The sequence below is a fragment of the Carassius auratus genome, chromosome 14 (genome assembly GCF_003368295.1).
Source record: "Carassius auratus strain Wakin chromosome 14, ASM336829v1, whole genome shotgun sequence".
Lineage (NCBI taxonomy): Eukaryota > Metazoa > Chordata > Actinopteri > Cypriniformes > Cyprinidae > Carassius > Carassius auratus.
Window position 1 is genome coordinate 337,051 of NC_039256.1, and position 26,636 is coordinate 363,686.

A 26,636-nucleotide genomic window follows, 5' to 3' on the forward strand; every position below is an offset into this window, starting at 1 on the left:
AAATAGTAATAGGGCATTTGAAGGTATTGAAGATGCTCACTCTCTCCACTGTGGTCCCGTTAATGATGATTGGGGCAGATCCGCTGCTGCCTCAAATAGAAAAGAGTTATTGTAAAATATTATTACAATTTACAATATGAATGTTTCTACTGCATTTCTGAACAAATAAATGAAGGGCTGGTGAGCATCAGACTTCAAAACCATAACAAAATCTGTCCAACCCCAAAAAGTCCTGTAGAACAGATATTTAAGGAACCTGAGGTTTTAACCTGCTTGATTTTTATCAGCATTGGAACACTTTGCTGCTGCTTTCACTCCAAGGCTAAGCATTATATTTTTACTGGAATGAAGTGTCATTAGTCACTAAACATTCAGTCCAATGACATCGTAAAATAATTCACTGTTGACAAGTTAACATTAAATAAAGTACAATGCACATTTATGTGAGACATCCACAGAATGTAATGTCATTTACATTCCAACATTTGTCATTTAGGACAGTCTCTGACCATACCCCTGGAGCAATTTTAGGGACAAGCGCTGTTGCAAATGTCCACCTTTAAAGTATGAACATAATTTATCCACACAAAGACCCACATACACACACACATTAGTCAAAAATCTTCAGAAAAAATAAATTACACATCTTGATGCATAGAAAGAACAAAAAAAAGTTTAGAGGAAAGTGATCCTTTGGGTTTGCAGAGAGAGACGGTAACCAGGTCACTGAAATATAACTTTTGGCCACCCAGACTTGAACTTTCTGTAACACAAAGTTTACACATAATGTTTTTGTTTGTTTGTGTTTCCTACAATGACAAAATTAATTCTACACCTGTTGATATGTAATGCATGGTAGTGGACACTGCAGTTATCCTCATATATCCACTCTGTTATGATTATTAAATTGAAAAATGAATTTGGTAATTAAACCAAATGTTTCAATTGCATTACATTATTTGGATTAACGTTACATGTAAAAATAGATAACATTTTAAAATTGTTTTGAAATAATGACCAGCTTTGTTAAAGTCAAGCATTATCAGTTAGGAGTTTTAACTATTATAGAACACTGTACTAAATCTATTAATAGTTATTGATCGCTTAAATATCAGTGCAGTTATAATACATAGGTCTGCATATTTTACGTAACGTTAGTAACAATAGCCTACCTGCTTAAAGTCTTCAGTGTCCGTAATCTGCAGCGTAAATGTATTGCAGAAATATTTAGCACAAAAGGGTAACAGACACAATAAAGATGTAATTAATCTGTGCTGCTAATGCTGTCTTAACGTGCTCTTGGAATAATCGTAAATATGAGTTTTGAAGGTAAAAAATTGCACATGAATGTCCTCCCATTTTCAAACTTGAATGCAATGAGCTTGTAATCATGATTTAACTACGTCAAGACTAAAACATCAACTGCCAAGATACTGCACTTTTTCGCAACTTGTAATACGTTGTACAAGTCTAAACTTACCCCTTCAAACTCCTCTTTCTTGACGCTGAAAAGCCTTGGGAAGTTGACGTCGTCTTTTTTTTTTTTTTTTTTGGTGGTGGGGGGGGGGGGGGGATTCGCAGCGTGCATTAACCCCATGACATTAAATAAACCAATCAAAAGGCTCTGGAGGTTTGTACAGCCCACTTGGAGCTGAAGTCCCACCCATTTGGAGCTGGCTCCAACCTCCGTTTATACCTATCTCAATCCCTCAGGTGTTTTATGACTATGCACACATACATAGCTCCTGTAGAGGGCGGTATGTGTCTCTGACGTCACGTCCAGTTGCGAGAAAAAGAACGGACGTTACGTCAAAGAAATAAACGGTGGGCGGCGGCGGGAAACACAAATATGAGCTCCGTCTTTATGAGGGAAATAAGTTTACTTTTGCTCCCCGGACTCTAAAAACTACCCAACATGGTTCAAGAGTTTCATGTACTGAGGTGTTTTTCCTGTCAAGCCTTTCAAGTACAGCAGGTAACTAACTTCTTCATGTCCCTTTTAGTTCAGATAAAACCGTTTTCCGATTTTCTCGTGTTGTAGATTCTACAAACGCTTGACATAAACATAGACTTTTAACATAAATCATTAATCATCATGCTCTTAAAGTTAATCTCAGCGTCTCGTATTCAGAGAGTCTAAATATTAGGTTTGGATGATGTACGTATTGATCTTTTGGCTTATAGATTTCTGTTGATGCGTGAAGAAAACTAAACACTTCTTTACTTTTGCTCCTCTAGGTGAAGAAGAGTATGAGATGGACATGTAAAGTGTGTGGTGAGAAGCAGTCACTGATGAAGGTAAAGTTCAGTACAAGCTAAACTTGTCCTCAGATAGCACACATGTCTGCAAATCTGCTGTGTCATGTGTGCATGCTGTCAGGGTTGTGACACTTGTCTTGTTTGATGTGTTTCTGCAGGAGTTTGGTCGAGGCACGGCTGCTGACTGCAGACGTCATGTTCAGAAGCTGAATACTCTGCGTGGACAGATGCTGGAGATGAACAGTGAACAGCTGTTGTTACAGTGGTGAGCAAAGCTTCAGGAGCCGCACAGTCACTATATCCCAGATAGCACACGTACATCTGTTAAAGATCACTTCATGATCACTGCTGTGAACAAGCACCTGATACATGTATACAATGTTTTAAAGGGAACCGGATGAAAACTATGAGAACGAAGATGTTCCTGAAAGTCTGGTTCAGAACCATCAATCAGAGGTACAGCACTGATGTCTAGCCAGAAGTAACGTGTATGCCAAGTGAGAAATAATAGTACATTTGTCATATCAACAACACTGGTCTTATAAGCATCCTGTCCCTGTAGCAGGAAGTGGCTCATGTCAGTCGCTGGAGTAAATACACTAATCAGACCACTGAGGGTCCAAATGAACATGAAGATGAAGAAGACAAGAACGTTTACACAGAAAGACACCGATTCAGAAGACAAAGAACCAGGTACCACACAACATACAAACTTCTCAATAAAACATTTAATCTGTTAATAAAGCAAAAAACTATTAATAAAGCATCCAAAATTCTTCGCACAAAAGGCTTGTATTTTCAGACTGCCTTGTATTTTCTATCATTCGTGTCAATAAATACCAATGTAACGTCATTTTTGTTATGAATAGGAAAAGGAAGAAAATCTCCTCTTCAGAGTCTTTTGGTGGTGCTCATGATAACTGTGAGGATGAGGAGTCACAGACTGGTTGTTCTGGACCAAAGAGAAAGCCGTATCTGGTAAGTCACAACACGCATGTTTACACATCTGTAACCGTATCACATGCTAATAACATAATGCTATGATTCTGCAAATGCCCTGTTCAAAAAACACAATTTCAACAGACTCTTCTTCTATCTATTTCAGCCACTGAAGCATGACAGGAGGTTCAATTCTTTGTGGAATAAAGGATCTGCTTCCAAATATTCCTCCTGTGGCAGGTCAGGTGACATGGAGCCATGCACTAGCACAGATCTCCCATCATCCCGTCAGGTTGATCCATACCCTACAGCTAGCTCCACTTCCACATACGTAGTAAAAAACTCTGGTGAAAATAAACAGCAGTGTAACTCTTCACATAAGCCACCAGCAGTTGTGAAAACTGAAGGTCTTCTCCTGCACAGCAGATGTTCTTCTGTTTCTTCTAACCAGACGTTTGGAGAAACTAGTATTGAGAATAAGGAATCAAAATGGAATAAATTCCTCACCGTTGTCCTTAATCAGCAGGATGAGGAAGAGTACGACTATGAAGCTCATAATTCGTCTCACTGCGACGACAAAACAGCAGTGCCTTATTTCACAGAAACAGTTACAGACATGGGTGTGGATTCAGAAGAGCGCAGATATCCACCGAATGTTGGTGATCTTTGTGTGGATGGAAACTTTTTCAGTCCAAGCAAAAGTCACCGCTCCGAGCCAGCTGGTTTTGAAGACGCTGTCTGTAAACCACCTTCACTGACCAAGACGCCATGTTCAAGCCTTTCTTTAAACTCCCTGTTCTTTACCGATGAAGACTTTGATGACACATTTTAATAAGATGCATTCTATTGAAAAGTAAAACGTTGTATTTTGTTACTAAAACCTCTTCAATAAATTAAAATGCATTGGCATGTAACCCCATTCTCCACAGTCTTGCACAAGTAAAAAGTAAAAAGAAAGAACTTTTTTTTTTTGCATTTTATTGCATATAGAAAGGACAGGAATTTTAGAAGACCTACAGTCACATTTACCCAAATCCATCTGCTCATTCAAACGAACAACAAAAATACCCCCAAGTTTCTGCTTCGTCTGACTCTTGGTTGTGTAAATGCAAATAGAAAAAAAAAAAAAAAAAAAAAAATCACACAAATGTAGATATCTACTTATATAAGTAATATGCATATGATGACAATGAACTTAATAATATGATGTGTAATGCTAATGACAAATGTTAAATATCCATTTTGCATAAAAGCCCAAAAATTAACATAACTATGCTAGTCACCTGAGTAATTGATATTGTTGATAACATTTACGTAAATAATTTGTCATTGAAAAAGTATGCAAAGACCGTTAATAGAAAATAGGCCAGAGGTTTCAAACAGCGTTAGGTATGGCCCAGGTCTTCTGGATTCCCGCGCTCCTTCTCTACTTCTGTGAGCCGGGTTTGGAGTACTGGATGGCATCCAGGGCAGCTCCGATGTCGAAATCCTTAGTGTGGAGCAGTCTGGTCAGCCATCCACCCTCATCGGTGAAGCCCATGGAGAGCATCTGAGAAAGAGACTCCACCAGCTTGGGGTCTGCATCTGAGGGAGAGGACATTAACATTGAGCTGCTTGAATCGATGTGAAGTGGACTGGACTTGGCCCAGTGATGATGCACTATACCTTGAGGAAGGTGTGGGTAGAGAGCTGCCTCACGCAGACCACTGGGACCCTGCGAGGTGCTTGTGCTGGAGTCTGTACTTGGCAGGTCTGAAGGATCAGTCCCATCCACCTCCATCCTGAGAGACTGAAGCTCTCCTGTGGATGGGTCCACCTCTTTAGAGCAGAGATGAGTCCATTCCTCATCACTTCCTTGTTGTTTCTGCCCATAGGATGGAAGGAATGAGCGTTAACAGATGTAGCTTCTCAGCCTTTAAGCTCTCTTTAATAGATGCAACAATCCTGTATACTGTCAATCATTCCAGAACTGCTTGGATATTGATTTACCTTTGTTCCCTCACTGTTGCTCTCTTCAGTGGGCTGACTTCCTGGACCAGAGCCACTGGAGCCGCTCTCACTCCGAGCACTACGTGGCCCACTGGAGGCAGGATGACTTGCTGTAAATTTGGTCTGCTTCCCATCATGCTCAACGTCGATGTCCACATCTATGCCTGCAAAGGAAGAAGCATTTTTATTTTGAGGGGTTTAGCTAGCATGCCAAACAATTAAGTATGTGGTGTGTTAGAACACAAAAATGTTTGGGAAAGGCACAAAAGTATCAGTAATAAACCCAAGTAGGGAACTTACCAAAGGGGTTCAATATGGCCGCCACTCCCACTCCAATGTTCTTCAGGTACTCCATATTAGCCTGTGAAGAGGCAGTACCACCTGTGGATAAAAAGATGATAATATAGTCATATTTCAGACACCTTTTTATTTTTTTAGTTCAACTATCTCAGCAGAAAGGATTCACATGACTTGTTGCGCTCCTGCTGCCTGTGAAAGCAGCATTCGGATGAAATGTGTGTTTTATATTAGACCCTTTGATTGGTGGCATCTCACCGTTCTCCTCCATGTTTTCAGAAGCATCCTCGTTTTGCTGGGCTCTAGACAGACCTGGCTGAGCCTGGCTTGAGGCCTGAGCATAAGCATGAGCCTGGTTGGAGCCCTGAGCCTGAGCATTTGCCCACCTGCAGGGTCTCATCTTGGGCCAAAACTTCCCATGAGGGAACCACTGCACAAACACACACACAAAAAAATACTTCGATCAGTATGTCCACATTATATAAAAAACTAAATATTTAGTATGTAGCAAAATACAGACACCAAAGCAGTAAAGCAGGTATTCACCTCAGACATGTCGGGGATCGGGTGAAAGATGGGCAGGAGAATGTGCTCCTTGTGGAGGCCTGTGCTCTGGCAGGAGGAGCACAAGTCATAATTAGGGCAAATGGTGCACTTGAAACGTGTTCCAGTTACTGGCCCATCGCACCCCTTACAGGTCACCCCTGGGTGCGGCATCTGATGGAACTGTGGAGGAGGAGGGTGATGATGGGGAGGAGGACCCATATGAGGAGGTGCTTGGGGTCCCATTGGAGGAGGAGGGTGATGATGTGGAGGAGGACCCATATGAGGAGGTGCTTGGGGTCCCATTGGAGGAGGACCCATATGATTAAAACCTGGGGGGCTAAAGTGGGGGGCTCCATGAGGCGGGCTGAATGAGAACCCAAAGCTCCCGTGAGGTGAGGAATCATGTTTGTGCTCCTTTTTTTCTGAAAAGGAAAGAAATATGACAATTGCTATTAATTGGGGATATTTGTGTGTACTGGAAACGTTCAAAAGAATCAAGAGTCTAGTATCGTCAAAAGCCTCTTGGAAGAATCCATATACATTCTTTGAATTTACGGTCATCATCATACACTTTTCCCACCACGAGCTTATAACACAGGTAAGTCGTTATTACTAGGACATCCAGCAGGGAATACAGAATTTATAGTATTCTACGCCTAAAATGCCAAGAATGAACTCAATAACCAATAATAGAATGTCAAGTGTAGTTGCAAAAATACTGAACATCTTAATTGCAGGGCCTTCTCAAAAAATGTGCATATTGTGATAAAGTTCTTTATTTTCCATAATGTAATGATAAAAATTTAACTTTCATATATTTTAGATTCATTGCACACCAACTGAAATACTTCAGGTCTTTTATTGTTTTAATACTGATTATTTTGGCATACAGCTCATGAAAACCCAAAATTCCTATCGAAAAAAATTAGCATATTTCATCTGACCAATAAAAGAAAAGTGTTTTTAATACAAAAAAAAGTCAACCTTCAAATAATTATGTTCAGTTATGCACTCAATACTTTGGGAATCCTTTTGCAGAAATGACTGCTTCAGTGCGGCGTGGCATGGAGGCAATCAGCCTGTGGCACTGCTGAGGTGTTATGGAGGCCCAGGATGCTTCGATAGCAGCCTTAAGCTCATCCAGAGTGTTGGGTCTTGCGTCTCTCAACTTTCTCTTCACAATATCCCACAGATTCTCTATGGGGTTCAGGTCAGGAGAGTTGGCAGGCCAATTGAGCACAGTAATACCATGGTCAGTAAACCATTTACCAGTGGTTTTGGCACTGTGAGCAGGTGCCAGGTCATGCTGAAAAACAAAATCTTCATCACCATAAAGCTTTTCAGCAGATGGAAGCATGAAGTACTCCAAAATCTCCTGATAGCTAGCTGCATTGACCCTGGCCTTGATAAAACACAGTGGACCAACACCAGCAGCTGACATGGCACCTTAGACCATCACTGACTGTGGGTACTTCACACTGGACTTCAGGCATTTTGCCATTTCCTTCTCCCCAGTCTTCCTCCAGACTCTGGCACCTTGATTTCTGAATGACATGCAAAATTTGTCCAAAAGTCCAGTGCAGCTTTTCTGTAGCCCAGGTCAGGCGCTTCTCCCGCTGTTTCTGGTTCAAAAGTGGCTTGACCTGGGGAATGCGGCACCTGTAGCACATTTCCTGCACACGCCTGTGCACAGTGGCTATGGATGTTTCTACTCCAGACTCAGTCCACTGCTTCCACAGGTCCCCCAAGGTCTGGAATCGGTCCTTCTCCACAGTCTTCCTCAGGGTCCGGACACCTCTTCTCGTTGTGCAGCGTTTTTTGCCACACTTTTTCCTTCCCAAAGCCTCAGGAGTCTTTTGCAGGTGTGTAGAGTTAATTAGTTGATTCAGATGATTAGGTTAATAGCTCGTTTAGAGAACCTTTTCATGGTATGCTAATTTTTTGAGATAGGAATTTTGGGTTTTCATGAGCTGTATGCTAAAATCATCAGTATTAAAACAATAAAAGACCTGAAATATTTCAGTTGGTGTGCAATGAATCTAAAATATATGAAAGTTTAATTTTTATCATTACATTATGGAAAATAATGAACTTCGTCACAAAATGCTATTTTTTTTTAGAAGGACCTGTAGTTCAAAAGTGGCCAGGCTGCTACTTTATATTTCGATATATATCGGCCGATATGTGTTTTTTTTAATAGTACAGTACCAGTAAAAATTTTGGACACTTTACCATTCAGGTATACTTTATTTATACTATATTCAAAATACAGTACATACATAAAATATAAAACTTTTTTTACCATTTAATTATAATAAACACGTATTTTTAAATGTTCATAACAGTAGAGCCAAATAAAATTATTACATAAAGGAAAACTATCAAAACAAATTATATATATATATATATATATATAAAATGTAATTTGGATTACAATTCATCCACATAGTAAAGGATTATCATGGAAAATGTTTCTGTAAATAAGTTTAAAAGTTGTCGGAAGCGTGGTGGTGACATTGAAGGCGCATGACTGTGTGCTGTAGTTCATTTACAGCTTAATGTTAGCTTTTTAGTTCTGGTTCTTGTATTTAGGCTTCATAATTCATAAAATGTATATTTTTTGGTGAATATTAACATGCAAGTTTCATGAAATGGTTGAACACCAAGCTTATTTTTTTGCGATATTCCTACAGTCTATGGAAAATTCCTATTGGCTTTTGTCAAGGGAACCAGTGTGATGCTAACGGCTGATCTACAAAATGAAGTCATAATTCCTCCACTCTATTTACATCGTGTTACGGTTACAAGTGTGGAACAAAATCGGGCTTCGTTTCGCAACACTATACAAACAAGTTGTAAATGTAAACTTTTGACGTTCTCCAGGGCACAAATACGCACTGGAACATTGACTAAAACGGTTTCGTGAATATCCTATTACATTTTCAACTTGGGGTGCTATTCACTGCATGAGAAAAGTGTCAATTGCGTGAGAGTAAGCAGCCCTTGCTGCGACATCACTGAGATATAGCCGTTCAAAGTTTCAATGGTATTCCATACACTTAAAATGTTTAATCCAGATCAACACTCTGCTGGACAAACTACATAATTACACCATTTACAAGCATTTTATGTGTATTTTATGTTATGTAAAGAAATTATTATATCGGCGTGATGCCAATACTGATATCTGTGACAGGCTCATATCGCCTGATAAAACAAGCAAAACAATCTATCGGTCGGCCTCTAATTATTATTATTATTATACGGTCTCCAAAAAGTGACACGAACTAGCCAGACAAATTAATTTTAATTCAGAAATCGACGTTTATCATAGAAGAGATATATTAAAAAGTTACGGTCTGTATGGATTTTATTGTAATTTTGTGTAGCTTAACAGATCTGGGAAAAATGACAACTATGTCACTGACCTAGTCACGCCTTATAAGATGTGTGTGACGAGCTTTGGCCTTTTTCTGTTGCTGTCTCCAGTGGAAGCAGCAGTAACTACTACCTTTGAAAGGTTTATTATTAATCATTTTTATTTTTGGCTTTAAATGCAAATCAAATTTGAATTTGTTGTGGATTGTTTTAAAACTACTTTGTCTTGTGTCTAAAAGCCACACACTGAACTCATGGCCAGTCCCTCATATCTTGAGAGGAAGGATATGTTTTGCAATAGATACATTGCCGAAGCAGATGATGAAGTGTAATCAATTATGTTGCATCATCGAATACACGAGGTTACGATGATCAAGAGCCTAAGAAGTCGGTGTATGGGTGTTACTTACGCTTGATGTAGAGACGGAAGGTGTCATTCTTCACAAGAGACAACCCCATCATTAGCTCATCATCAGAGGAGAAAGCAATTAGGTCACCATCTTCATCTAGAGACAGCCCAGGTAAACAGAGAATGGTGTTCCATGGTTATTATTATTGTCCTTATATTTTGGCTAATTTATTGCATGCAGATGCTGTTGTCCTTCCCTTCCCTAGATGTTACATTAATGTCAGGACATGGTAGTTTAATAGCATTAAAATACTCCCATAACTTTGTATTGGAGCGTATCAACAAGCAAGTTATTTCACATAGTATTTTACTTCTTGCACTATTATATTTAACTTCAAAGAGGTCTATTTTCCCAAAGGTGCCCAAGCTGCATGTCTAATGTGGAATACCATTTAAACGATTTTGTAGTATTAACAATGAGAAACGACAATGATTGTATGTTTGCATGTAAAATAGAATACATACAAAAAAAAAAAAATAAGATTAAAAAAAAATGTAATTGTGAACTGGCTTACCTTTGTAGTACATCTGAAAGGACGCATTCCTGAGACCGACAAAAACATCCAGCACTTTTTGCTTCAAATACTCAAAACTTGTTGATACGTCCTGATCCACGCCGAAGCGGCGGATCTCCTTGTGGCAGTCGTCCTTGCCGATAACGTATGCTTTCACTGTCATCGACATTGTTGCGAGAAACAGCGTGTAAGAGCGAATCTCTGGTCCGTGTTGCGCAGCAGAAATAGCTTCTTTCTACACCAAGAGTTCCGTATTTATGTCTGAGCGTCATATGCAAATGAGGCAGAGGATCAGCCAATCAGTGAGGCGAGCGCGTCTCCGCGTGGATACGTCCTCCGTCTCTGCAGGAGCAAAGTTCATGTTGTGTTGACTCTGATCATGTGAGTCACAATTGAAAACAGAATAGACGGCTTCAGTGATCATCTGAGCAGTGATATGGCATTGTGTCGGGAAATTCCCGTTAGATCACTCAATGAGCATTATCTTTAAGGCCCAAAAGACATCTGATAAAATTGTGAATGTCACTGTAATGCTGGAATTCATCACCTTTAACAAGTGGTTGCTACATTTCTTTGATACAGGGAATGTCATAAACTCTCTTGCTTCTGCTATATAACAATATAACAATGTTGAACTTTTCCCCCCACATGTATCAATTTATTTATATATGTATATTCATTGTTCTGATGGAGTCTTTGTTTTGCCTCAGCTGAGTAAGTGTAAGCATGAAATTATTCCCATTATACAAGCTCTACTGACCCACATTAGTCTGATATGGTTGGTAGGAGTGGGTTGTAATTCTGCTACAGGTGCCAGCTAACAAAAGTGATGTGTCATCATGAAAGAGGGTTAGCAGATGTCTATTTAACATGTTTAACTGATGTACTACGAACAAACCTTAAGCTTAAGAATTCATGAAGTATATATTAAGATTATATTTCATTAAGAATATGTTTTGTATTTTTGTGTATAGCCTATAACACCATACTAGAAAAGTCTGTGGACTGATAATGGATATCAATAATTCACATTGGTATTCATGTATGAATTTACATTTGTTTTATGATTATACATTTATTTATTTTTATTGAATATTTTACAACTACTACTACTAATAATAATTATTTTAATAAATATACATATATTGAGGGTTAGCAGTCGACCTTTCAACATTAGTCCCTTGTTAAGCTTAATAATGCATGTCCATCATGATTTCAAAATCATGCGTAACAACTTACATATTTTGTGTATTATATATATATATATATATATATATATATATATATATATATATATATATATATATATATATATATAAACTTTTGTATGAATGTATTCAATAATAAACAATTAATTAAAATGTAATATTTCTTACTTTATTTTAGAATATTACTATTATTTTGGACTTTTTCTGTGATATTAATAAAATAATTATAAGCAAACTTCATTTAAGCATACATTTAACCTCGTTTTGATTAGTCACTTCAACTAAAGTTTTGCTGTAGCTATATGACGTCACAAGCACGTGACCCCTCCCTCAGCTAAATGTTCCACGCGGCGTCTCTTATTCTGGAAGCCTCCTGAAGCGTCCGAGATCGTCCGAAGGCGCGGGGCGTGGCCTTGTCACATGACTCTTGACTCACGCGCCTCATATGATTGCCTTTGTTTACAAACGAATAGTTTGGCCATGAGCTCATTTTCGCCCATACATGCATTTAATCACTTTTTTTTTTTTTTTTTTTTTTAAATCAGTTTACAACTTAAAGGTTACAAGTTTAGTTTTCAGTTGACAAAACCAAATCCGGTTTTGTTGGTAGTCTAACACAGTAAATTACGAAGCTTTAAGCACATGTACACAGCAAGATGAAACTATGTATTTATGTAAAAGGACAAATTAAAAAATATATCTTGCCATGTAAGTGCAAGTAAAAGTTTTGTAGTTATAGTCCACAGTGTAATGTAATTAAGTAAAATGTACTGAAGTAAAGTACTTTAACGTACTTTAGTTTTAATATTTCTGTCAACTTTCACTTTTACTCTAAAATTTTTACTTTTACTCCGATACATTTCCCAGAAACAATATTCGTTAGGCCTACTTACTACAAAATGAAGACGGGAATCGGACAGAAAGCAGGTTTGGCCACTGATTTATACAGAGTAGACGTTTTCAACAGCAACGACATAAACAAACATTCTTCTTCTGGTGGTTTTTTTGGCGTTTTTGGCAAACCAAATTAAAGGTGCATTACCGCCACCTAAAAAACAAACGTTCTTCTTCTTCTGTGGATTTATTGGCGGGTCGCATACCAGCGAAGGCATGCCGCCACCTCCTGTGCTGGAGTGTGAAGTGATTTCAGTCTGGTATGTATTATGAGAACTATATTCTATTCTTAAGTCCACTACTCTTAAGGAATTTTTAAATTGTCTTTATTATTTGACCAGATCCTTGTTTCGTGATGAATGTGTTACGGATTGAAAATTCATTGCATCCTAAGTTCTGCAATTCTCTTTTGTAGTACATTCCTTTCCTGTTCATACGACAGAGTAACAACACATGATCAGAGTCCTTTTAAGAGTATGCTATCGTCTTTGACATTATCAACTGTTTATAAACAAACTCTACTGTGCATGCTCTAACCTAAAGGTATATATACTCTAAAGTGCCATTCAATGGTGAAGCCCTGGAAGTGTTTGAGCCATCTTACTACTGATAACTTTCAGGACACGTGACCGGCTCGTGAACAAAATGCCGATTTGGGCCATTTGCAATCCATATTAAGCACCCGTGGCAATATTTCAATCATTTAACAGTGCAACAAGCATTGTAGAAACACTTAAAGTGCCTTAGTATACTTAAAACAGCAACATTAAAATATCAACTTCAGTAATCAATATATTAATAATGCATAGTTTACATGGGCAAGCAGATGAGGTTGGAATATGAACACAATCCGCTAAATGGTAAATCGTTTTCCTTGTAATGGTTTTCTTTGGGAAACCATTTAATGTGAAACTTTGCACATTGTGTTTATTTTCTGGGTTCATATGCTTGCTTGTACAAAATATACATCAACAATAAGGTGTTCACTGAATTTCACCTTTTAATATCTGTATTTTACTAAATTACTACTTAATGCAAACTACATGAAAATAACTGGCGGTCAGTGGATCAAAGCTTACCTAAACATGGTGTTAGTGCCTGGTGGACTTCCTTCCTTCCTAACCTACCTGAAATCTTATTACACAATGCCAGTGAAGTTGAAACTTTCACTAGCCAATGCCAAGATATTTAGTAGGGACGGGGTCCTCGCCACTATATAATGCACCGTATTGGTGGCATAAGCTGAGTATTTTACTCAGAGGAGTTTAGAGGAGTTCATGGTAACTGACTCTGAGTATAAGTTTGCTCTTTTTCAGAAACGGGCTTGACCTACCCTGCTTTCTCAGGTTTGACAAACCTCCCATCCTGAAACAGAAAACCTAGAGTTTCTCTCATTTCAGGGTTAACATACTCAGAGTTTTCACTTAACCTACTTTGTGAAACGGGCCTCTGCTCTAAGGACTGTTACACACACACACACACACACACACACACACACACACACACACACACACACACACACACACACACACACACACACACACACACACACACACAACAGTGGCTAGATGGCGCTATTGTCTGACATGCCACTGGCAGCACAATGCTGTTTCTGTAGGAGAGGTTAAACATGTTAAATACAAGTTTGCTTTAAAGTAGGCTTTTAGTTTAAAGTGAATGTAACATAAATCACAATAATTCCAGCATATGTTAGTGGTTAGTTACAGTACATTATACTTATTATATACATTTCTAGAACTCCCAATAATTTTCTATTCTATATACTTATTTTCTTTTTATTTATTACAAAACCCCCTGACCATTTAACACAAGATTTCTCTATTCTTTTCCTGCTCTATCTACTGTTTTTTTTTTTTTTTTTTTTTTTTACTTTAGACTAACCAGGGCTTGTCAAAGCAATTACTTATTGTTGCTCTTTTATTTTATTTTTTTATTGCTTCCATTTTCCTTATTTGTAAGCTGCTTCAGATAAAAGTGTTTGCTGAATGAATAAATGTAAATGTAAAGAGGCTTATATTCTCTAGGCACAATTTAGTTTTTTAGATTGCTGCAACACTAGTGCTCTGGAGATCCTCTCCATGACACCTGATGTGGTCTCAAATGTGCTCCAGGGAACTTAAATCAGTATTTCAAATGCTGCAAAATGTTCTTGTTGATGTGTTTACTGCAAGAGAGATTGACAGTCTTGAGTCCCTGTTGGAGCCCATTTTTTAGCCTCCTCTAGGAACTGACATTAGAAAGGAGCCTAGGTTCTCTAAAGAGCCTCAAAAGCCTAACTATCAACAGTTTGATTTGCCAAAAAAAAAGAGAGACACCTAATGATTACCCAGTGTAGATGCTTCTGTCACAGAATCTACTTTTTCTTGGTTAATATGCAGTGTGCATATCGGCACAACACTCTGGCACTCAGACATTAACAGTTTGGCAGAACTTCAACAGTCAAAGCCCTAGAAGAGATGAAGCTGGACAATCAGAGGCCTGAATCATCTCCAGAGCCTTCAATTAAACAATCACTCGCTGAAACATCCCACAGATGTGATTAATTATCTACAGCCATGAGTGAGGCATAACTGGATATTAACTGCTCCTGTAATAAATATATTCACATTAATCCATCACTCCCTTCTCCTTCAGAAGTATATTTATGTGGATAATATGTACAATAATCTACTAAAGAACAGAAGTCAAGAGCACTATATAATTTTTTAGATAAGCTTTTGTCAGTACATCCATCCATCTAATGTATCTTAAAAAGAATGATTATTTCTCTGTACATTTACTGTAAAAGATCATTCTTGACATATTTACATTAAATTCATTTATGTTTATGCAGTGCTAGAAGTTGGGGAAGAGTGCTGGTATGTATTTTATTTTGTAAAATTTATTCAGGATAATGCAATTAATATTTACAATATATTAAAAATGGCAATGAGGAAATATAAGTGAGTCAGTTTTATCAAAGTAATATATTTTAATTATATATATATATATATATATATATATATATATATATATATATATATATATATATATATATATATATATATATATATATATAATTAATATTTTGGGTTCAATAAAAAACTAAGCTCAATCCTCAGCATCTATGGCACAGTGTTGATAACAACAACAAAAATCCACTTATTTACTTCTGTTAAAAATGTTGCATTATTTAAGCTTAAGATATGATATTACTGCTGTTTTAGGGTAAAGCATATGTGACCCTCTCTGTGAAATACAGACTAAAGTCTCAAAATCTAATAACAAGCATCAGAGTTTGATTTCAACCATTCATTTTAGCTGGGTTTTCACAGACAGGGTCACATACACAGAACATGTAAATAATATTAATAATAAGAGGTTAATGATTTTTTCCCCCACACTAATTTCATGTAAATTTAGTACAAGAAAAAAATCTGAACCTACACCAGGACTGTATGCTTCCTAAGATCTTTTTAACAAACTGCTGTTTCAAAATGAGACAATGTTTTTGTGTTCGGCCGCACGGAGGAGCAGCTGCACCGCCTGCACGAGCCCGTCCAACAAAACACCGCTCTCTCTCTCTCTCTCTCTCTCTCTCTCTTTCTCTCTCTCTCTCTCTCTCTCTCTCTCTCACGCACACACACACACACACACACACACACACCCTTCTGTACACACGGCATCTGCCTGTACACAGTCTCTCGTGTTCTCGCCCTCCCTCTCATCTCTCATGTGCGCGCGCTGTCATTAACGCACCGCGGCAGCGCACGTCAGACGCGCTCGAGCACACGGTTCGGTTCGGACATGATACCGGCGCGGACCCGGAGATGAGGCTCAGAAATGGCACCTTCCTAACAGTCTTACTATTCGGGTTATGTGGGCTCATATCGTTGTCCTGGTACACCGCATTCAGCAATTCCAAAGGTAAGACGCTGCGTGCTGGAGGCGCGTGTTCTGTGCGAACGCATCATCTTCATCATCCGTGGAAACGAAGCGCTTCTCTCGCATTCTGTCATGCATTCAGATGCGGCACTGAAGCGCTGGAGCTGCAGATCACTGAACAGCTGCTCAATGCTGGACTTGACTGCGCTCGTGCACCTTCTGTCTTCAGCTGCTCCTCAAACTGTCAAAGAGGCCTGTTGATGTTTCCTGAAACACAAAGACAGCAGCATATATATATTACCTAGCCTACGTCTTATTTCCCTGTTAACAGGTCATCTAGAAGCACTGCTAGCCAAATGAGCATTTTCTGCTGAGATGCTGCTTTCTTTTGGGGTTTGAAGGTTTTTTACATCTGCACTTTCTAAAACAAGGAACCTAAACCCTTATTTGATGCTGTTTCAGCCAGTTTTTTGTCTAGCAAATGGTTTGAACACACTTGGAGGTTCCTGAGAGGTTCCTTTGACTCTGAGCCTGTTTGTAACTACATGTTTGAATGATGGAGGAGGATAGATGCGTTTGCGTTCTTGCTCGGACATGATGGGTCTTTTCCTGTTTACATCTTGGTGATTGAGATCTCATGATATCTCTGTAGAAGGCAGCTCATGTCTTAAGTATGTGACGTTAGTGAAATATGAGAAGTGGGTATGATTTTTAGTGGCCTTTTCCACTTTTGCCAGTTTTAAATCCTATTCAAGCTCTATATGTGCTCTGTCAATCCATATTCATTCATGAAGCTTCACGGTTACACCAGCGTGTGAAACACAATAGATGAGTGCAGACTCTATTAGAGCAGCTGTGGAAAATTGAGTAATTTAATAGAATCCTAGCTTCTCTCTCCATCACAACTTTTCATCTTTTCTCTTTCTCTCCGGTCTGACTCTTTAGTAGTCGAGCTGGTCACAAATCAAAGCAGATGTACTCGGGCTAATTGCTTTTGTCAAGTGCAACACAGCAAAAAACTAGTATAGCTATCTATGACTCAAACCTTTCATTTGTGTTTGTTTCACTGGAAACAAACCGCCTGTTAATCGACTGATGTACAGAACTTTAACTGAGCCCTCCTGAATTTATTTTCTCGCTCCAGCACTTGAACATGTCTATAACTTCCTGTGCTCTTGTCATTATGATTATGAACATCTGTTTATGCTCCTCTCATCCATAGAAGCCATGCATCTTATTCGGTTCCCCAACATTATTCAAATGTAGAGTGCATTTTAGTGGTTGGTTGTTATGTACATTGCTTCTGTGGAAAGCCACACAAAGCTTGACACATGCAGTACTGTATAACGTGCATCTGAAAATGAGCTTGTACGGTAATAGATGGGTTGTCTGTATCAGCATACAGTGGAGAGTTTGAGTTTTGGAAGTTTCTGAGTTTGTCCACTCCTTTTCCAGTTGAAGTGATTTGGACTTTTAAATAATATTGTCTTGCTAGAAGAACCTTCAGCACCCTGATTTGTGTGTGTGTGTGTGCTGCTACATGTCTGATATCCATATCATGTTGGTCATATTTCTACTCTAAAACATTCAGCCGCTTCTCTCTGAATGGGCTCATCCCAAATGTTGACCTCTAAGGTTTCCGTCACAATAGACACACCACTCATCGTAGTATCATAATAGGTTTAAAAATGTTAAATATATTGTTTGATTAAAATTAATCCTTTTTGGCTACTCTACTGCTACACAATGCAATGCATAAGTAAATAAATAAAATAATACACAAACCTATTGTAGTGTTAGTTAACAACACAGCATTGCGCCCTCACAGGATGATTTTTTATTAAGTTATGAAAATAGAAGGGTAAACATGCTTATGTAAAATAAATAAATAAAAAAGCATAGTGGTTATACAAATAGGCTTTATTTTCTTCTTTTATCATTATTTAAATCTGCAAAGGCGGAAGAACTAAGAAATTATTTTCATAGACAGGATGAATATAAACAGAATAACTGTATGTTTATTGGCAAAAATTAAACACACATACTCACAGAGACACGTTAGAGAACATTAAGACATCCACAACCAAACGAGAGCATAAAATAAACAAATTATTCATTTTTGTACATCACAGTTTTTTATTATTATCGGTGCACATACAGTAAGGGCACACTTTGCATGTATTTTGTTAACAGAAGCGCTGTAAGCTTATGGTCAGGTAGCCGTTGTATGCATGCGCTGGAGCTGGAAGAATTAAAACACAAACATCCTGAACCTGTGCAGACATGCCTGCTCAACCCTCTGACACACAGCATTTACTCTTTATAATTACAGGACTTACACCTTAGTTTTTCATCTCTTATGACTAGCCTTACAGAGCCCTTCAGAAATGCTAATCATTTATTTTTTATCATAAAAGAGCACTGAGAACATTCTGCTAAATATTGTGTTGTTGTTCAGTGGAGGAATGAATGTCATACATGTGTGCAGTACATGAAGAAGTGATGAAAGTGTTGTTGTTATTCAGTGAACAGGAGTATTTGTGAAGAGGCTGAGTGAGAGTGATCACGGTGCACACCTGAGATCTGTTCAGTCCAGGTCAAAGCTTTTCCAGAGAGCTGGAGAGAAAGCTCCTATTATCTGCATCCTGAAAGAGATAAAGATCTGGCTCGACCTCTTCCCATTTACTTCTTGTTTAGTTTCTTTTCTTCTTTCTATTGGTTGCATACTAGAGCAGGTATCACGTTGCTTTTCATTCCTTCTTGAGCTGATGTGATACCTCAGTGATACTCGCCGGTTTCCCAGAATCCTCCCAGCAGAGATGAGGCGAGGAATCGGAGCAACCTTAAGTCTTAGAGCAAGTCTTGAAGGGCTCATATGATGCGATTTCAATTCTTCCTTTCCCTTTGGAGAGTTACAAGCTCTTGGTGCATGAAGAAGATCTGTAAAGTTGCAAAAGAGCCCAAAGTTATTATTAGAGTTATTCTCTAAGTTAAGACCTCCTAAAATGCCTAGTTTAACACATCCCCACATTAGAGCTGTAATCGGCCTTAAAAGTTAGGCCCGACAGGACCCGAGCCCGACAGGTTTCGGCCCGAGCCCGACAAGTACATTTTGATTGACAGCTTTTTTTAAAGCCTGAACCCGTTTACAGCCCGACATTATTCAAATGTGTGCACGCACACAGCTCTTTTGCCTTTTGTCAACAATGAATCATTTATTCATGTTTTAACATAATTTATTCATAACTAACGTAGACTAGACCACTTGGAAGATGGAATAAAGAAATAAAATTAGTCCTCTGTGACATCGTAACATCTCAGCATTCTAGACATAGGCTCATTTAACCTATAAATAGACCAACGCACCAATAAAAACAAGTCATTTAAAAAAAAAAAATTAATTAAGATAAATTTTAAATTAAGATGGGTATTTGGCAATAACGAAATTAAGATAAAGGCTCAGCCGGATTTACTTCGCACTAGATAATATTTAATAAAAGAATAATGCCAACATTAGCGTAAATACTCTGTCAACATTATGCATTTAAGACTCAATGAATATTTAGTTATCATTTGAAAAACCTTTACTCACAGAGATTAGGCTAGGTCTACATGTTTTTGTGGAGGAAAATAATTGAATCCACTGTAGATGTCTTCAGCGCGTTCCTGCGCTCACTGATGGTGCGTCATTATTCACTCATTATTCTCATTATAAACATGGTCAAAACTTTTCCACACCTCAGACTTTGCTTTAGTTGCTGGTGCAACCAAAACGTAATCACCAGAGGCAAGCCTCCGTTACACCTGCTCAGCATCCATTTTCGCATCTTTCTCGCGCTAATCAAAACACATCACATGACCGCTCGTTTACCTGGCAAACCGGAGCACCAGCCGACGGGTTCGGGCAAAGATCTTCAGCTCTACCCCATATGTCTACGTCACTATGTGGAAACATTTGCATAACACCGGCTAAATGTTCACGCAAGGAAAGAAGTGTAGCTTTGATTCTCGCTGTAGTATTGTTGTCTTGAAGTCGCTGTGTGTTTCGTTGTGAAAGCGAAGCTACTTTGTTTTGTCTTCCACAAGAGGACACAACTAGAAATCAGTGGTTAAGTTGTATTTACAACAGTACTTTTCTGGTCTTAAATGTCCCCCATTCCTTTTTTGAGGTTTAGGTTCACACTCCCTTCTTGAAGCAAGTCTAGTTTGGTAAAAAAACAAACATCATATCACATTTGGTGTGTCTCTCGCACATCTCTGGCACAATGATTTCAGTCATAAAAAAAGCATCATGTCACAAAATTTAAGGTGAATAAATTGAAAGTAGGGCTGTACAATTACAATGTACAATGGTGTTTTCACATGTATCAGGACACAAAGACATGGACTGCTCTTAGAGTCACTTCACCAGCATTTCACCATATCTTTAGATGAAAACTATTATCAGATACACTGAAACTCAAAGATCTGGATTACAACCTGCCAAAATAAAAGTTTGACTTAACTTGAAGACATTTTAGGATATTGTAGCACAATGATGTACTTCTGCGTGATTTGATCTCCACCATTTTTGATGACACTTTTATTAAATCACAATTTGATTATTAGAGAAAAAGTCAAATAGAATAGGGTAGTAAAACTATTAGTAGAATAGATATAAGGAATTAGTAAAATGATTCATTATTTCAGTCGAGGAGAGGCATAGATCACACACTTTATCAACAGAAGTTAAAAGGTAAAAGCAAAGCATAGTGTTAAAGGAAATGCCATTCAAGAAGTGTTTCTTCTGATGTTAAGGAAGTTAATTTGTCTCTTTGTCTTAAGGATGTCTCCGAATGATTGGGAGCTGGTTTGAGTTTTCACTCATTTGACATTTATTTTTGATCCAGAGACATTTTATTTGATGATGAAAACTATTTGCGTTGTTCACAGTCACACCCTGGTGTTTTTTTTAACACATCGACCACATTTGAGCCATGCTTCAAGGTTTGCATGTTGGTTGCACTACTAATTTTTCAAATAGCAATACGCAGTAAAACTCTCTTGTTAAAAGAAAAGGCATGTCGTTTTTCTAAGAAATAAGTGATACTAAAAAGCCATGACTGTCTGATTGGTGTTTATTTCTGTAGAGCATCATGGGTAATGTAGTCCAGAAATGGGCTGGAACCATACAGGCTGATGGCTTCAGCAAAACAATAAACGATAAATTAACAATATCTTTCAATTCTGGAACCCAACTGTTGCACTTTATAGTGCTGTATGCAAGTATGACTAATATATCGGGTTTTATTGAATTATTTTCCTTTTTATAGTCAAAACTAATTAAGTCATATTGGAAAATATGTCCCTGATATCCTGGTCTTTAGTCTATCCTTTAGTCTGTACTCTCAACCATCAGAAAGTCTGTAGCATGAACACCGGTCAAGTTAAGCAGCAATGTTTAGTCTACAAGTTTAAATGCTTTTCCCAGCGTACGGTTTCTTAGAGAGTTTTGTCATAGCGGCTCCAGTCTGTGGCCCCAAGGGCTTGAGACTCTGTTGCCAGAGTAAATGTAACAAACAAAATAACCATGTGACAGTCTGCAAGAGTAGTCTGCTTTCCCTGATGTATGAAGTAGTTACTTAGTACACTTTTATAGTAATAGATTAACACAATGAGTGACTAATAAAGAAAAGATTCCCTTGATTTTAGCAGGGATTGTGTTTTCTTGTGTGAGTTTGTAATTTGTTAACTGGAGTGCCAGTCTTGTTTCACTGTTTTGATGCGTATTGTTTGTGCTTAATCCAGATTTTTGCTGTGTGATTCTTGGACCTTTGGAAAGACTTGAATTATTTAGGGCTTGAGGACTACTTGAAACCCTCCCTCGATAGAGGCCCAGCTGAAAAGAGAGCCAGTGCTCAATCCAACTGACTGAAGCCCATCTAAATATTTAATTCATCCAAAGCCACAAATTCTGAGAAAGCTCTGATCAATTCACTATGAATGCTGATGAAGGTTTAGACTTCTGCTTGACTACAGACAGCCTCTGGAATAACAAGGATGCATTGTCTTTATGTATTTCTGTTGGGTTGACTTCTACATTTCTTTTATTTATTTTTTTGTGATGCAAAGCTGAATTTTTAGCATCATTACTCCAGTCGGCATTGTTTGATCCTTCATAAATCATTCAGATATTCTGATTTGCTGCTCAAGAAACATTTCTGATTATTGTCAATGTTGAAAACAGTTGTGCTGCTTCATAGCTGTGTGGAAATGTAAAAAAAAATTGTCAAGAAGTTCACAAGAACAGTGTTTATTTGAAAAATAAATCTTTTGTAGCATTATCAATGTTCAGTTTAATGCATCAAAGAGGGGTTTATCCACACTGTATCACACAGTCTGTGTGTTGTGACATCGTGATGATCTGTGAAGGCATATGTTCAGTGTGTGTGTGTGTGTGTGTGTGTGTATCAGGGGATGTGCCTGTAGGCAGGAATAGTCTTGTCTCTCTTAATTTAGCCCCAGTGATGCAGCTCATGTAGCCCTTTTCTTTCCCTCATTATATTACGTGGCACTCTGCCAAAGGCTACATTATGCAAGCCACCCTCTCTCCTGACAGCACTTGCAAACATGACACACACACACACACACACACACACACACATACTCAAATCTTCATTTGAATGAATGAGAAATGCTGTAAGCTGTACTGTTGTGAAAAGTCAGTGACGTCTCTTATAAAACAATATATTTTTTCAGTGTAAACTCTAAAAATAGTTCAAACCAAAATACTGTTTAGTGCAAAACATGTAAAAGATTATCTGATAGGTTGCCGATTCATTAAATTATAAACTGTTTCTTCTAAAAAGCTGTTTATTCAGTGGAGTGATGCCACTTCTCCATTGACATCCATAAAAAAAAAAAAAAAAAAACGGGCTCTGGTTTCCTTTCCCACGGACTGCCAAAGTGGAAACGTAAGCATTTGTTAGGCTTTTTTGGCTAAAGGTTGCAGGCATGCCTTCTAGTGGCTTCTAGTCCCCTTGCAGTTGGTGTGTATTGAGGTTTAGGTCCACACCGACACACACACACACACACACACACACAGGATTGAGAACCAAGGTTAGCAGGTGGCCTCATTTATAATTAATGTGACTGATGTTTTAGCTGTTATTTCCATATGGAGAAACGCAGGTGTGTGCACCCCATGTGCATTCAGCGTTTACTTCTATTTCACTGTGGAGCAAATCTTTCCTGCAGATGTTTACAAGACATCCACCATCCTGCTTCTTTGAGGAGAAGTAACAATGCAAAACTAGAAGTCTCCTGTTATTATCGACGCAGCTGACTACTGCAGTGTCACTGTGACATGCTGTATAGATGCAATATGTACTATAAATAATTGTGTATCTGTGCTGTGATTGGTTAGCTGGGCCAGTGTGTGCTGTGATTGGTTAGCTGGGTCAGTGTGCGTTGTGATTGGTTAGCTGGGCCTGTCTGTGTTGTGATTGGTTAGCTGGACCAGTGTGTGTTGTGATTGGTTAGCTGGGTCAGTGTATGCTGTGATTGGTTAGCTGGGCCAGTGTGTGTTGTGATTGGTTAGCTGGGTCAGTGTGTGCTGTGATTGGTTAGCTGGGCCAGTGTGTGTTGTGATTGGTTAGCTGGGTCAGTGTATGCTGTGATTGGTTAGCTGGACCAGTGTGTGTTGTGATTGGTTAGCTGGGTCAGTGTGTGCTGTGATTGGTTAGCTGGTTCAGTGTGTGCTGTGATTGGTTAGCTGGACCAGTGTGTGTTGTGATTGGTTAGCTGGGTCAGTGTATGCTGTGATTGGTTAGCTGGGCCAGTGTGTGTTGTGATTGGTTAGCTGGGTCAGTGTATGCTGTGATTGGTTAGCTGGACCAGTGTGTGTTGTGATTGGTTAGCTGGGTCAGTGTGTGCTGTGATTGGTTAGCTGGGTCAGTGTGTGCTGTGATTGGTTAGCTGGGTCAGTGTGTGCTGTGATTGGTTAGCTGGGTCAGTGTGCGTTGTGATTGGTTAGCTGGGTCAGTGTGTGCTGTGATTGGTTAGCTGGGTCAGTGTATGCTGTGATTGGTTAGCTGGGTCAGTGTGTGCTGTGATTGGTTAGCTGGGTCAGTGTATGCTGTGATTGGTTAGCTGGGTCAGTGTATGCTGTGATTGGTTAGCTGGGTCAGTGTGTGTTGTGATTGGTTAGCTGGACCAGTGTGTGCTGTGATTGGTTAGCTGGGCCAGTGTGTGCTGTGATTGGTTAGCTGGGCCAGTCTGATTAATTACAATTTAGCCCAAATGAAAAATTCTGTTATCATCATTTTGTATGATGAACAAGTTTAATTTAGGCTTTTATTCACATATAAAAATTAGTCAACAAACACAGACATAGAGCACAACAAATATAGTAAATGGACGCTCAGCCGTGCGTGCTTGATACGCCAGAACCAATGAGGATTATTCATCCCTGTCACACAAGCTCAGCCAAACTGCTTTTGACCATATGTGATGTCAAATATAAGCCTGTCGTCTTTTTAGTGTGGTCGCGTGGACTTTTTTAGTTCATGGACAAAAGGAGGAAAGGATATTAATAATATCCTCATTTGTGTTCCAAAAAATAAATAAAAATAAAAATAATAATAATGACATCAGGGTGAATAAATAATGAAGAAAAAAAGTTATATGGAAAAATAATAAAATCTCATTTTGCTTTCCACTTAAAAATTATGAAATGAGAGTCATTATTAACAGAACATTCATGATTTGGTGAACTATTTCTTATAGAGTGGAGAAAGGAAGAAGTGTTGTGGTCATTCACAGACACAGATCAGTTGTTCTGGTCATTGGTCAGAGAAAAGGAGGGCAATAAGCTAAGTGTGCTCTGTATATGCAAAACCACCTTCTCTCAGTCATATTCAAACACACTTCGTACCCTGTAGAGTGTGATGATGGAGGAAAGACAGACAGGACGTGACTGATGTACTGAAGAAAGCATGTACTCTCTGCTCTCTTTGGATAATTCATCATCACTGCCCATCTGAAAGGATTGGTCACACTTTATTTTAAGGTCCAGTTCTCACTATTTACTAAAAATTAACTATGACTTTTCCCTTAATAAACTCCTAATTACTGCTTATTAATAATTAGTAAGGTAGTTGTTAAGTTTAGGTATTGGGTATGATTAAGGGATCTAAAATATGGTAATGTAGAATATGGCATTATTATGTGCTTTATAAGTACCAGTAAACAGCCAGCAATATTCAACTAGTTAATGGTCAGAATTGGTCACTATACTAAAGTGTTACCAAAAGTTGTCATTTAAAAAGTAGCAAAAGGTTTTTTGTTTTGGGTTAGAGTTATTCCGTAGTATTCTGTAGTAATTAATTATAATATGTGATTTAATGTGCCTGTGTAAAACAATAGAAGTCTATGGTGTGTTCCTGTGTGGATAGTTGGACAAACGTGTGTGTGAGTGTGTGAGTGTGTGTGTGTGTGTGTGTGTGTGAGAGAGTGTGTGTGTGTGTGTGTGTGTGAGTGTGTGTGGTCCTCAATCATTAGTTAGTTATCAGGAGAATAGCATGTGACTGGGAGAGACCATGTGGTCATTGCATGTGATGTCTCAGTGTTAATCCGCGGTCACACCGGACTTTGAGCGTGTGAAATTACTTCTGACCCACAGCAATGCAAACCATACAGCTTTAAGTTTGTCTGTTCTTTATGTTTGCAAATCTTTTTGTTTGCACTTTGCAAATGTACAGTTTACCAAACCGAACTTAGGTCCACTGTGTGAGACAAAAGTTGTATTTCTGAGGAGTGTGTGATTATTTTCTGCCTTTTTGCTCTCTTGCTTTGATTACATCATGCACACTTAGTAAAGTGTAACTTTATGCAACCTCAGTCAATGATGAAACCATTTTTTTTATCAATATGTTTGTTAAAAAATACACTACCATTCAAAAGATTGGGGTCAGTCATTTATTTCTCTTTAATAAAACTTTAACTTTGATTTAGTACGGACTTATTAAATTGTGACAATAAATACGTTTACAATGTATTTACAATCTATTTCAAATGGCTTTTTTAAATAATTTTTTAACTTTTTATTCATCACCCTGAGAAACGACACTGAAGACTGGAGTAATAACTTACATTTAATTTAAAAAAATATTCAAATAGAAGACAAATATTTTAAATGTTAATAATATTTAGCTAATAACTGTTTGACTGAATTTTTGATCAAATAAATGCAGCCTTGGTGAACAGAAGAGATCGCTTTCAAAAACATAAAAAAATGTTACCGATCCCAAAGTTGTGAACATGAAAACGTAAAAAATG

General features: G+C 38.2%; 3 protein-coding genes and 1 long non-coding RNA gene across 8 annotated transcripts in view; 2 read left to right on the forward strand and 2 right to left on the reverse strand.

Annotated features, from left to right (window-relative positions):
* Nucleotides 1–577: 577 nt before the first annotated feature.
* On the reverse strand, nt 578–1,550 carry LOC113113362 (uncharacterized). The gene is made up of 3 exons (XR_003293570.1): nt 1,481–1,550; nt 1,173–1,199; nt 578–763 (listed from the first exon to the last, which is right to left on the reverse strand). It is a non-coding gene; the product is annotated as an uncharacterized LOC113113362 (long non-coding RNA).
* An 83-nt stretch (nt 1,551–1,633) lies between these two features.
* On the forward strand, nt 1,634–4,348 carry mrnip (MRN complex interacting protein). Of its 3 annotated transcripts, none has more exons than XM_026279497.1 (7): nt 1,634–1,975; nt 2,239–2,298; nt 2,418–2,524; nt 2,649–2,715; nt 2,825–2,952; nt 3,129–3,237; nt 3,365–4,348. In XM_026279497.1, exons 1-7 carry the CDS (start codon nt 1,916–1,918, stop codon nt 4,028–4,030), a joined length of 1,197 nt encoding a protein of 398 aa, XP_026135282.1. In that variant the 5' UTR covers nt 1,634–1,915; the 3' UTR covers nt 4,031–4,348. The 3 variants fall into 3 exon arrangements, with proteins under 3 accessions (XP_026135282.1, XP_026135283.1, XP_026135281.1); XM_026279498.1 differs by having other exon boundaries at nt 1,636–1,975; nt 2,822–2,952; nt 3,374–4,348; XM_026279496.1 differs by having other exon boundaries at nt 1,698–1,975; nt 2,822–2,952.
* A 184-nt stretch (nt 4,349–4,532) lies between these two features.
* LOC113113360 (sequestosome-1-like) lies at nt 4,533–12,577 on the reverse strand. Of its 2 annotated transcripts, none has more exons than XM_026279494.1 (9): nt 12,434–12,577; nt 10,333–10,674; nt 9,819–9,914; nt 6,031–6,452; nt 5,743–5,914; nt 5,488–5,568; nt 5,188–5,351; nt 4,864–5,062; nt 4,533–4,776 (listed from the first exon to the last, which is right to left on the reverse strand). In XM_026279494.1, the coding sequence occupies exons 2-9, from the start codon at nt 10,499–10,501 to the stop codon at nt 4,625–4,627; spliced, it is 1,455 nt and encodes a 484-aa protein (XP_026135279.1). In that variant the 5' UTR covers nt 10,502–10,674; nt 12,434–12,577; the 3' UTR covers nt 4,533–4,624. The 2 variants fall into 2 exon arrangements, with proteins under 2 accessions (XP_026135279.1, XP_026135278.1); XM_026279493.1 differs by having other exon boundaries at nt 4,533–4,782; nt 12,434–12,575.
* A 3,519-nt stretch (nt 12,578–16,096) lies between these two features.
* LOC113113363 (alpha-1,3-mannosyl-glycoprotein 4-beta-N-acetylglucosaminyltransferase B-like) overlaps nt 16,097–26,636 on the forward strand; it is a 118,221-nt gene continuing 107,681 nt past the window's right edge. For both annotated transcript variants that reach the window (XM_026279499.1, XM_026279500.1), the window contains exon 1: nt 16,097–16,361. In XM_026279499.1, the coding sequence (XP_026135284.1) occupies nt 16,265–16,361 (97 nt within the window). In that variant the 5' untranslated portion in view covers nt 16,097–16,264. The remainder of the gene's footprint in view (nt 16,362–26,636) is intronic.